General features: G+C 38.2%; 1 protein-coding gene across 7 annotated transcripts in view; it reads left to right on the forward strand.

Annotated features, from left to right (window-relative positions):
• Positions 1–12,700, forward strand: part of TUB (TUB bipartite transcription factor) — a 168,886-nt gene that overhangs the window by 133,718 nt on the left and 22,468 nt on the right. For all 7 annotated transcript variants that reach the window (XM_049820653.1, XM_049820656.1, XM_049820657.1 and 4 more), the window contains one exon: positions 9,648–9,815. In XM_049820653.1, the coding sequence (XP_049676610.1) occupies positions 9,648–9,815 (168 nt within the window). The remainder of the gene's footprint in view (positions 1–9,647; positions 9,816–12,700) is intronic.

Consider the following 12,700-nt stretch of genomic DNA (forward strand, 5'->3'; position numbering starts at 1 on the left):
CCTGAATCTACAGTGTCTTTATGTCTGTAGTCCTTCTGGCTGCAAAGGAGGTCCTAGATTAGACAGGCTCTAGAGTTTGTCCCTGAGGTAAAGACTTTATTCATATATTTGAAAAAAAGATGGTGTGTGTCAATACCTAGGCTTAAAACAATAAGTAAAAGTCAAAGGTTAAAATTAACAATGTGAAATTTGTTGGCAAAATAAGTGAAAAGAAAGCTGATGTTTCTCAATTTAATGTAAAAAGTAATGCCACTCCAGCATAGCACTACAGATGGCAAATTTTGTTTTGAAGTACATCTTGCTGACGAGTAAAAATTCTTTTACTAGTTTAAAAGAAAACCTGTCTTAGGCTGTAACTGAGCATTGTTCAGGGTAGTACTTAAATCATGGTTACTACATAACCTTGAGGCTCTGTTTCACCTCATATAATACCTGTTTTGCCTTTATGGGGTGTCTATGTCTGTACTATGTCCAGAACTTAAGATACTGTGCTGGTCAGTTACAGCAGGTTTGATTTGACAAATTTGCATTGTATAACACCAACGTGTGTAGACACTCGCCTGTTTTCTAGGCAGTTTTCTGATGAGCTCTTGGCTAAAATATTCCATGAGTATTCCTAGCCGCAGGCCTAGTGAGGCTCATAACAAGAAACTACTCATTTGAGTGTGTGATTTCCAGGGCTGTTCTGCAGACGCTGGTCTCGTCCACGCTGGGGCTGCATTTGCCGGATAGCTCTCTTCAAACTTACCTGCTACATGTAGGCAAGTTAGTCCATGAGCAGCATGTGCTTACTGTGAAGGAGTTACACTGGTTTTTATTACCTCACAGCAGGTAACACCTAGTATTTGTCTCATATGCCAATAATATTTTTATTTATTTTCTGAAGAATTCCCCAAACAGGCAAATGTTGGTAAATTTTAATAGAAGCAAGTTGTGTCAGTAAAAGTAATGTCACTTTATGTAGACTGAGAACTTTTGCATGCTGGTACTGCTCTGTGTGTTGGAAACTAACATTGTTAGCTATCGAAACTTCTGCTTCTGCTGCAATTCTTATTGCTCATCCTGCTGTGCTATGCATGGTCTTCCTGGCCTTCAGCATTTGCCCATCAGTGGCATCTTAGGTATGTTTCCATGGAGTGGAGGTGTTACTCATCAATTATACTAAAGAAAGTTTTGAGTACCTCCTCTGCTGAAGTGTATGTTGATGATTAGTAACAAATCTCAAGTAAAAAGTATCCCTGTCAGTTAAAGTATATTCAGAGCGTACGCTTAGCACCTTCTCATCCAGCTCATCTACTTTTTCTACACACTGGTATTTAACTGTTCATTCATGTATAATTTCGCCCTTGGAATGGTATCTAGTTTACTTTTGATAGTGTAAACTTGGAGAGTTTGCAGGGGATTGTAACTGGAGTCCCAGTCTTGCATCTTTATGGAAACTGCAAAGTATTTTGTTATTGGATGAACAAGTAAAACCAAATGCGACTTTAAAATTCCAGAGGGATTTTACTGATCAGTCCACTACAGACATAGCTAATTTGTTTTACTTAGGAATGAAGAAAACGCAAGTGGTAGCAGAACCCTGTAGTGGAACTTGCATCAATTTTTTCATTTACTTTTGAGAGTAAGTGGGAGTCTTAAAAAAAGATTTTTGTAATAAAATTGAATGGATTTGCTTAGAACTTCAGATCTAAGTAATGAAAATGGGTGAAGGTTAAATGGGTTCATACCATTTTGTGGCACAAGAGATTTTGTTGCAGTAAGTTCATTGGTAATTAGACCAAATCTTGGAAGTTTTAGGTTCTGCTTTTAGCTTTGCAATTGCTTCATGTTTTGTCTCCACTCCGACTGTAACCTTTACATGTCCTGTAAACAAGCAGGCTAAACACTGAGGGGTGAATGCACTTTACATGCTAAAATAGCGTTTTAAAGGTTTCTGTTAGTATTTAGCTATAGTGAGCATTACCTTTCTAAGCGCAGCCAAGCTTTTTGTACTTTAAGAAAAAAGAACCTTTAGACCAGATCCTATGAATAATAAGCTAATTCAGAGCGAAAATTGTTGAATTATACATGAATAGCTCTTGAAGCTGTAGTGTAATGATTGTACTCTGGTCTTAGATGTGTAATGCTTTTTTAAGTGGCTCAAAGAACGATGAAACTATGATCAGAACAATGTGCTAAAGATAAATGCAAGGGAAATATTAGGTTTAATGAGGTTACAATGACATAAGGCAAGAAAAGGAATGTGGCTAATTCCTCATGTAGAGCTAATGGTGCCTGCCAAGTTACTGGTCAGTGCATTTTGTAATTCTGTGATGGGTAGTATGATATTTAGCAAATTTTTTCTAAAGCTGTGATTATTACTGGCCTATTTTTAAAAAGAAACATCATTTTTGTGGGACAGAGCCTACAAATGCAGTGAATTGATGACATTTTGTAGTAGCTTAGCTAATTAAACTGGTATTTCTGAAAGCTTTGGTCTCCCAATTTATTGTTTGGCATAATATTCAGTATTGGAAAAAAAACCCAAATGTAACAAACAAATATGTAAAATGGTTGTCTTTCCAGTGGAGATAGTGGAACAAATTCTGCTTTGATTTGTGACACTAGTGAGGGGTGATTAAGGATATTAGTGAACCTGGAGTACAGTATTGCTAGATGGTTCAACAGAAGAATAATGCAAACAAGTGAAAATAGTTGCAGCAGGAACCTATGAAAAGTATGCACCCTGCATAGTATTACAAATACAAAACCAGAGCATCTTTAGATATCAAATACCCTGATGATTCTTTAAAAATTGAGATTCCTGAAAGTATCACAGGTACATAGTGGTGTGGGTTTTTTGTTTGATTCATTTTTTTCCTCCAATATAGGTTTGTGAAGAAATTAATAAATATACCAGATAAAGTGCTTTTTTGATTTGGTTTGCTTCTTCCATGTTTCTTTTCTCTCTTTCACGCCTGTCTGTCTGTTTTGATTCGTGCATCATGTCCCATTTTTATGTGTAACAAGCAACTACATTAACGCTGGCTAAGAAAGCAGAATCATTTGTTGGATAAGCAGCATCATTTCTCACAATAACACTTCCTTTCTGATGGGGGAAGGGAAGTTCACGTGGAGTAGATCTCTCTCAGCTTCCCTGTGCGTTAAAGAGAAAGGGTAGAAGTAACAATAAGTGAGCTTCCACCAAGAAAACTCCTGTTATTTCTAGATCTGACAACCCTTTCAGGCTGTGCTTTGGCAACACATGAACTTGATTGTGAAGAAGTCATTTTGGCCTCCTCAGGATAGAGGTTTATGAAAGTATAGTTCCTGCCACAGTTTTCTAGGTTTCATCAAAGTGAATGCAGAGCCTGGTGCTCAAGTACTTGCTTTTAGTGACCTGATCTGGTGTTAGCAATAGTTCTTCTTTTGGTGGAATTTTGGACTAAATCACCTCCAGAGGTCATTTTCTAAAAAAAATGCTATTTGCCCCCTTTCCTTATAAACAAATCCCTTTGTGATTTTGCAGTTGCTTGAACACGTATTAGTGGGTGCGCAGTCCCTATGAGAACAGGCGTATGCTGGGAAATGGCTTACAAAATATCGACAGCTACAATATACTTAAGGTTATTCAGTCCTTGAAAATAGACCCCAAAAATGTTTTTCCTCCCTTTACACATTCTGCTTTTTCAGTAAATTCCTTTTGAGGAGAGTTTCACCCAACAGAGAGAGAGAGATAGATATTTTTTTTTATTTCTTTTAAAGCAGTGGAGTTCTAAATTTCTAGAAGATGCAATTTCATGATATTTCATTCTAGCCATTTTATTAGAGCTTCCTAAGCAATCATTCTGAGAGAACCTTTTTCACTTATTGATTTGTGCAATACTACTTTCTTGTACCACTGTTCTGGAAAGTAAATGTTATTATACTCAGTGGTCACATTTCTTGATAAATGCAGATTTAAAAAAAAAAAAAAAAAAGTGTTGTTTCATCTTTTTAATTTAAAATGTAGATCACTTGAGGCGATAAAAGCAGAAGCAGGGTTTGCTTTAAGCCAAGTTCTTTAAAGGACAGAAATGCTATTTGTTCTGGTGTCAGTCTAATAACAGATTTCTCTGAGGACAGACTCCCTGTCCTTGACCTCGGAGCAGGCCAGCTGGCCTCTGAAGGGTTATGCTGCCATCCCTAAGTTGGAGGAAGGAGCTGCTCTGCAGTGTTCTTGAAAAGCAATTGCAGTGTTCCTGCTGCCTGTAGCCTTGAGTGTTATCCATGTGGATATGACTTCTGTGTCAGACCAGGGGCTTATTTAACCTTGTATCTTGCCTTTGAAGGCATGTTTTTTAAAAAAAAAAAAAAAAAAAAAAAAAGGAGAAAATTTTCTAGTGTGCCTGGATTTGCTATCAGCATGTTTGTAGAGGAAAGACATACTTGTTGTAGAACCTTTATTGTATGTAACTTAGGTCAGAAAATGTGGCTTGAGATTTTTTCTTCCAGAGACCCCTTGCCTGACCTCGGTCAACTCTTCAGATCTGATCTGCAAAGGACCTAAGCACAATCTTAAAACTTAGTCTGTGAGCAATATGCCTGACTTCATATGTTGAATTTGTGTCTTAAATGCTTTATAAAATGAGAACAAGAATTTTTGTATCCAGCAATTCCTCATTTGGATAAGTAGGGACAGAAATACTTGTTTTCTATGCTGTGTTCCTTTCCTGATATGTAATCTCGTTTGCCATTCAATCACTGAGCTCAATTAGTTCTCTGATGTATGATAGTTTTCTTTTTAGTTTCTTTCTTAGTTTGCAAATGTTCTATGAAGAAATTCTTAATTTATTATAACAGTTATTTTCAAATAACTTAGAAATCTCTCTTTTCATGGTGTCCTAGGTGCAGTAAAGACTCTCTGTAAGTAATCAGTTAGTCATTCTTTCCTGTACTTACAAGTTCATGTAAAAGAAACAAGAGGAGATAACATTTGCTGAAAATCTTTTCACTGCAAAAAGTTTGCATGTACAAATACATGCAGAGAGGAACATGATGTGTATAAATACAATTAGATTCTTCTCCTACAAGATCCAGTTACTGGGGATTCACGTAGTATATAGTCAAGTATTTAAATAATGTTTTTGAGAGCTGATTCACTATGCTTATGCCTGTAATTTGCTGCTGGGTAGTTTGTCACATATTTAATGTGTAACTAATTTTTTCAAGACTACCATTGTGTACCATGCACTATTGTCAGATAGCAAATTCTTTCCTCATGTTTGGTCTCATGCTCATCTGTGGTGGCCACAGAGCTGCCTCTCTGAACTTTCCCTGGTCATACATAGCTTGGTAGTATGTAGTCTTTTTCTCCCATTTGGCCTTCTCCCCCCACCACTCCACCCCCTAAAAATTTTAAATACACTTTCTTGATTATCTCTTGAGCAATGAAATAATAAAAATTGTGGTTCTGGCCTAGCGTCTTCAGTTTTCTTATTCTGCTGTAATATTACAGTGTCATTAGACTGTGATGACTTTGAGAATTTCTCTGATGGGGTGTCTAGAAATGCTTAATTTCTATCCAGTTTTGAGAGGAAGTTCCACTCGGACCTCTTGGTTTAGACAGGAGTATTCAACAGACTGATCTAAGCCTTGTGTTCAGCATGACTATACCCTTAGTTTGCCACTTGCAAATAGGGTTAGGAAATGTATTTCTTTTCTGCAAAATAATTTTGAAGATTGTGAAGCTGAAATAAAAATGCGTGAGGCTCAAATGGATACTCAAAACTGCACTTGTAATGCTTTACTGGGGCTATTTTGTGGGGGGAAGAAATCGCCCCACAGCAACCTCTAGATCTGTAGGGCCAAGGAGGAGGGATATACTTCAGGATCTGTAGGCTCCATCCCATGTAGTCTGTACTTGCTTAGTTTGTGAGAAAGAAATTTGATAACTATATCTAGTAGAACTAAGATGGTTCACCTATACTCATTTTAGTGTCTATCTATAGGACACATCCAAATGGTTGGAAACTTTTCAGCAGAAGGCTGCTGGGCATGTAGGATAGAGAAATGTATGCCTGGTGACCCTCCCGTAAAAAGTTTTCCTTTAATTGCTGGATTGGAACAATAAAACAAGGTCTGAACTTCATATCCTTGAAATGTATTGTCATTACTAAATCCAGTGACACTGGATGGATTTTGGGTTGTTGGTCCATCCTTTAGAAGCTGAAGTTTCAAACAGGCATAATGTGGTATCATAAAATGCACAGAAGCTTAGATTTGTTTCTCAGACATCATGAACATTAAGCAAAATTTTGCCACTTTATTCCTTTCCCAAGGCTTTCAGTAGCAGTTTTCTTCTCTATTTTTTCCATACCTTTTTCTCTCTCCCCTCATTCCAGACCTGGGTCTTGTAATATTTTTTTTGTGTAGATAGTTAACATTTTGTGTGTTTAAAGCAAAAGAAAAAAAAATCCTATCTAAAAATCCCATACCTGAGATCAAAGTTAAGTACATGTCCACATTATGTATTTTGAATTTCTTCGAATTTAGATGAATTAAGATTTTAAAACATTCTACATGGTAGTTTAGATTACCAGCTTTTAAGAGCATGGTACTGTCTATTTATAAATATTGCCTAGAAGATTTTATCTGCTAACAAATACAGGCATTGATAAATAGTAGTTTATAGGATGGAAATGCCATTGAATGCCAATTTTCTGTTGCATTTTTTTCATTATTTCTTTGTTTTCATTTCTGGTACCTCTGAGTTTCCTCTGAGGCATGCCCATGTCAAAGTCTTCTAGAAGGCCTTTACTGAAGGGACTGGTATTCTGGGGGTTCCTCCCTGCCCTCCTTCACAGTTGCCTCTCAAAATTTCCCTTTTCTTCTTAGCAGGTATTCAAGGACATCTCTGTCAGGTTTTTTTCTACCTGATTTTTAGGAGAAGCTGTAGAAAACGCTGAATGTAGTAATAATGACTTTCTTTTTGGCACAGCCCACTCAGCTTCTTTGCCTCTTTTGACCCTGTCCTTAAATTTATAACTGTAGACATGAATGGTTTGTTTTATTGCACAGTGAACCATCCTCCCAGTAAGTGGGTGAAAAGGAGTCAGCGAGACAAAGAAAGTGAGAGCGTAGGGAGAGATCCACCTTGAGTACCACGATTACACAAGCTTGGAAGTGTTTTCAGACATTAAGATACACTTATACCTCATGATATAGAAAAAAGAAATATGTATGTATGCTTGCATTTAATACTGTTTTACACATGCTTATATAGCTATCAAGATGCGTGCACACACACAAGTATTAAATAGTTAATGCTGCATTTTCCACGAACCATTTAAAGTATTCTAATGCAGCAGAGGGTCTTCCCACCCTGCCCCCTGCCTCCTCTGTCTGGCTATGTCTTTCATTCCCTTAAATGGGGTCACTGGTGGAACCATTCATAATGCTTAATAACGCACTCTACCAGTGATGCACTCTTCAGAACACTGAAATTGATTTTTCTTCTCTAAAAGTGTGACCTGCTAGTGTAGCCTTTGTCCTAACGCCTATAATACGTGATGTTCCTGACGGCATGGGATGTGAGCGCAGATGTTCTGCAGGCATCAGAAAAAAGCAGCCTCAGTGCAATGGCTAATGCTGTCAAAGGCATTTAATTTGCTGCAGGTCAGTGTCTGCTTTGAAGAAGAAGCATTAAGGTGTTTTGTTCCTTTTGAAATGGGTTCTCAAAATTAGGTTTGTATGGACCAAAGCTTAATGAGGGGCTAGGTAGATATGCATGAGGTATGAGCATCTTGTTGAACTCATGGATGCTTAATACTTTTGAAATTCAGAGTATTAAGGCAAGAACTTTAGGTAGCTGCTTTAATGATAATGGCTAATATGGTTAAAGCTGTTAAAAATACCACTGTGGATCTGAGCAGCTACCTGTCTGTTCTAGAGCACTGTTGCTGTAGTGCTTATCCTGAGATAACTTTTAAGAAAAATGCTATTCTGTTCACTGCCATATTATACCTGCAACATAGGAAATTATACTGTTCATTCTGCATCACACAGAGCTTCTGTCTGAAATTGTCATTCTACCAAGATGAGGGAAACATTTCTGTGGACTTTATTTAATCCTTCAAGGTTGGATGGACAGATTGTTTATTTGTTGTTAGCTGTTGTTGTTAGTTTTACTGTAAGTAAATCAGAATTTACAGGGTTGGTGCAGGAATTGCCAGATTAGGGTCTGTGTGATGCAGATGGGTCAGTAATTTCTTGTGGTCTTGAACTCTGAATTTAATACTTCTGCAGTGTCGGACTGCATCTTGTTAGGTAGTTGCACAGCCAGTGCTGTTCCTGAGGGTGTGGGCCACTCTCTTTTCCACTTATGCTTCATATTGCAGTGGCGGTGACAGCAAGTATGACTAAGTACAGTTAAGCATGCTAAATGTATAATCCGGTTGTCTTTTAATGCAAGTTGACAGCTGCTGGCAAAGCAGGTTGAAATGGTATTCTTGGAGACTTATGCTACAGATCACAGTCTCAAGAAATCCCAATCCCTACAGCTCCTTCTTACAGGATTTAGTCAGCTCTGTTTGGTGTGCGAAGCACCATATTCTTTTACTGAACTAGCTCGTTGTAATGCTTGCTAATTCTGCACAATGTTGCTTGCTTATTAACAAAAATTTAAAACCAGCAACAGTATACAGGCTTAAGTTATTTACTATATCTGTATATGATAATTTTACTATTTTTATTGGTGCAAAAGTGCATTTTTATATAGCTAATTTAGTAATATATACCAGCACTAAGTCTTAACTAAGAGCTGAAGTACGTTTGCAATCTGATGTTTTAACTTGCTGCCCTGAAGAAAAAAAATGAAGTTAGCTTGTGATAAGAACACACCCCACCCTGTATTTTCATTTTTCTGTCTTCAGAGGTGATTTACAGCTGTAAGGAGTAAATAGTTTCTTTCTGGCTGTCATCAGAAGCCACAGAATCACAGCATGGCTGAGGCTGGAAGATGCCTCTGGGGACTGTCTAGTCCCACATCCTGGCTCAGAGCAAGTTGCCCAGGACCGTGCCCAGTCAGGATTTGAGCATCTCGGAGGATGGAGGTTCCAGGGAATATGTATTATCTTCTTTATAGTTTCACTCTGATGTTTTAACTGTATAGCAATTTACTAACTCAGTAGGCATATTTAGGCTTGCTAATGTGCTGCTCATCCTGTTGTATACGCTGCTAGATCTGCTTGTGAATTTTCCAAGTTTCTAAAACTTTGAAGCATGGTTTCATAATAGCAGTGTTGTTTATTAGGGGTTATGGCATAATCTGGGGCTCAGGCTTATCTGTTTCTGGACCAGTTGTGTGTCCTAATGAATGCTGCATCTGTTTTCTTTGTTGGTCGTCTCCAGTAAATTTCTTTTCTGTTCAGTTTTCAGTGTTTCTGGTGCATGGATGGTTGTGCTTTGGGGTTAAGGAGGGCAAGAGTGAAATCCTGATCACCTCTTGGAGATTCTCTAGTGCAGTATGTGGGAAGAAAGATGTTTGCCTTGGAGGCTAGTTTAGTCTTGTTGAAGTCTAGAAAGATTATTGGATGTTAATTTCTGATTCTTAGAAAAGATGCTTTTTGTGAGTGAGCAATTCTCTTGAGACAAAGACAACTAAGGCTTTTGCCGTTGTCTGACAGGGATTGATGGCCCAGCTGCTTTTCAAGATGATGTTCAGAAGATAGGAAGTCAAGTGCAAATTCTCACCGTTGGACAGTCTAGCCATGATGAAGATGATGGAGAGAAAATGGCTAGTGGCCAACAACAACAAAACAAACAAGATCTTAGAACAGCAATGCAAAAAAAAGGTAAGTAGCCAAAGCTGCCTTCATGTTCTCATTGGTTGCTTTATGTACGTTGATTCCTTTTCCTATTCTTGCTCTCAGCCCTGGCCTAAGCAGAGATTGTTACTCTGTGTTTTCTTCTCCTCGAGCCTGTTAGGCTCTATTCTATTATCTCAGGGGGAACCCCCTCCCCCAAATTCTCTCTTGTCCCAAAGAACTAGAGGTCTCCAGGCTCTCTGGGATGTGGCTTTCCCATCTGAAGTGCCGTGCTGCTATTAAAGTACCAGGCAGATCTCATGCTCTTATCCATCTGTTCACATTTTTGTATTGTACAACTCTGGAAATCACTTACTTGAGGGTTAAAAAAAGAGTGTGGAATAGCAACACTCAAACCACAATATTAATTTCAGTTGTGTTGTCAGTTAAATATTGTTCGTGTTTTCATAATGTGTATTCATGCTTGCAGAGGTGAAAGTTACAGCACTGTGTATTCTGCAGCATTTCCCATTCATAGTGCTCAAATGTGCTGGTATTTTATTTTTTTTTTTCTAGAGGCATGCATGATTTGGGAGATAGATTGTGTATGTACACATTCATGCATCCGTCTCTTCCTTCCTGCACTGTTCCTATCTCTCATTAGACATTAACCGTAGGAAGGAAAAAAAAATCCTAAAATCCTCACAAAGCTTTTTCTGAAGGCATTTGCTTTGGAGTTGTTCTTCTTCAGTGTACAGCTTTTGAAGCAAAGATGGCTCAAGCCAAGAGTGCTCTGATGCTTTAAGAATAAACTCTTTGTGTATAAAGAGCAAAATGTAAGTGCAAACTTGACTCATCTAGAATAGTCTATTCATACCTAAATGCTTGCCTCTTGTCTGCAGAGCAGTTCTCACTATTTCATTTTTTTCTGGGACGTTACTCTGCAGATGTGAGCAACTTCATCTGAAATGGGCAGATTTTCTCCAAGTGTGGTATTTCCTGGGCATTTGAGTCCGGGGGATGCTGGCATGACTAACAAGTTCTGATCTGTGTGGTGATTGTCTTGCCTTAGACCATGGCTCAGAATATTTAATGATCAAGCACACTACTTACTAAAGCTGATTGACTTAAAAACTATGAACAGACTTCTCAAATTAGGTCAAAGCACTCAGATTTTTACTCTGGGGGTCCTTTCTATTTTTGATGGTTTTTCCAGGTTAAGATATATTTTTGTTCTCCCCAGTTTTTTGTTTATTTTTTAATAGAAGCAGTGGGTGGTGGTTTTTTGTTTTGATTTGGTTTTGGTTTTGCTTTGCTTTGTTGCTTCATATTCTTAAATATATGATACAACCTTTTTTTACCGTGTCTGAGTATACTCCTGATCAGAACAGACACTACTAAGAGTGGATCACTAGTATGCTTCAAGGTGTGTGTGGGCTACTTTTTTAAATGGGAATGCTGAGGTTTACTCATTTTTATTAACAACAGAGCTATGCTCTGAGACACAAAGAAAGGTATTAAGACAAGACTGCAACTAGCAGTGTCTCCATAAAACACTTTAACTATGCATCTATGGTTTGCCACTTTATACCAGCAGAGGAGGCTTGTTAGAAAGTTTTGAGTATCGCAGTATTCATGGGAAACTTTATGTAGGCCTTTTCATGTGGATTCCCACTGCCACTTCACTGCTTGTGGCATGTCCTCACTGCCATGTCTCTGTTGGTCTGAAAAGCATTTAGAATTGCTGTCTCCCATCAGTCCTTTGCTTGCATGGAATAAGAGCAAAAGGAGAAAAACACAGAGATAAATGGTAACTGGCCTAATGGGAAAGGCTGAGTCCCACCAGATTTGCGAAGCCCTGATTTGTGCTCATTCTGCTCTCTGACACTAACTTTGTGGAGAGAAGCCTCTCTCAGCATGTGTCTCTACTTCCCCAATGAATCAAGTTCTGTTTCGAGACGAGGGGTTATAGGCTACCTGAGCGTGAAAAGAATATGCCACTTGCAAGAAAATGCCAAATGTTTTATTTGATTTCTCCATCTGTTGGAAATTGCCATACTAGAATAATTTTCTTCCTGCAGGAAATATTTGTCCTTTTGATTTCAGAATTCTTAATATGTAGAGTCCCTCTCTGGCAAATGAGTCACTAGGACAGAGCCAGGCTTCCATAAGTTTTAACATGAATAACTAACATTTAGTCTTCACATTTATCAGTTTCCTGTATGTCTCTAAAGACTTGGAATGAGCAATTTGGTCTTAGTTCTTCTTTGCCACCTGAAGTTATTACTGTTTTGAGATTTAGGGAAGGGATAGACTTGATTTCTGGGTTCAGAAACAAAACAGGACCTCTCTGAAGCATTCTTTGCCGCAGATCATGAGTACAGACTTTTCTAAGGCTGGCAGGGAATTTTCAGCACCAAAATATTGGTGGTGAAATAATGAGCATGGATGTAGAAATAAGCTGATTATGTCTGTGCGTATGAAGTATGGCTTTATTGCACAGCTGCCGGCTGAGGAGATGGACTGTCTCTATTACCCATGCATAGTTGACTAGAATGTGGTTGTCATTATTAAGAAATAATGCTTGTGATTAATGAGTGTGTGATTAATAATGCGCGAGTTCTACAGGCTTTGAAAATATCTATTGATCTGTGAACTCAGGCCTCCCTTGCATAACTAGATCCTACTGAAACTTTTTGCTGCCATACTGTGTGGTATACGTCCAGAAGAAGTGGATAACGAGACCATTCATGGCACAGCTGAATGGAATACAGGCATTGCATATGCTTCTGTTTAACTTTTATACACTCACTCTTACTACTCTGCTGGTGTTTCATTATCCAGTGTGCATCTGGTGTCAAAAGCATTGAAGTTATTGGAAGCAGCAATAATGTAAAAAGTATATAAATGCCTTTTTTGGTGTCTTTTTTTTC

This window comes from Accipiter gentilis, chromosome 17 (genome assembly GCF_929443795.1).
Source record: "Accipiter gentilis chromosome 17, bAccGen1.1, whole genome shotgun sequence".
In the NCBI taxonomy this organism is placed as follows: domain Eukaryota; kingdom Metazoa; phylum Chordata; class Aves; order Accipitriformes; family Accipitridae; genus Astur; species Astur gentilis.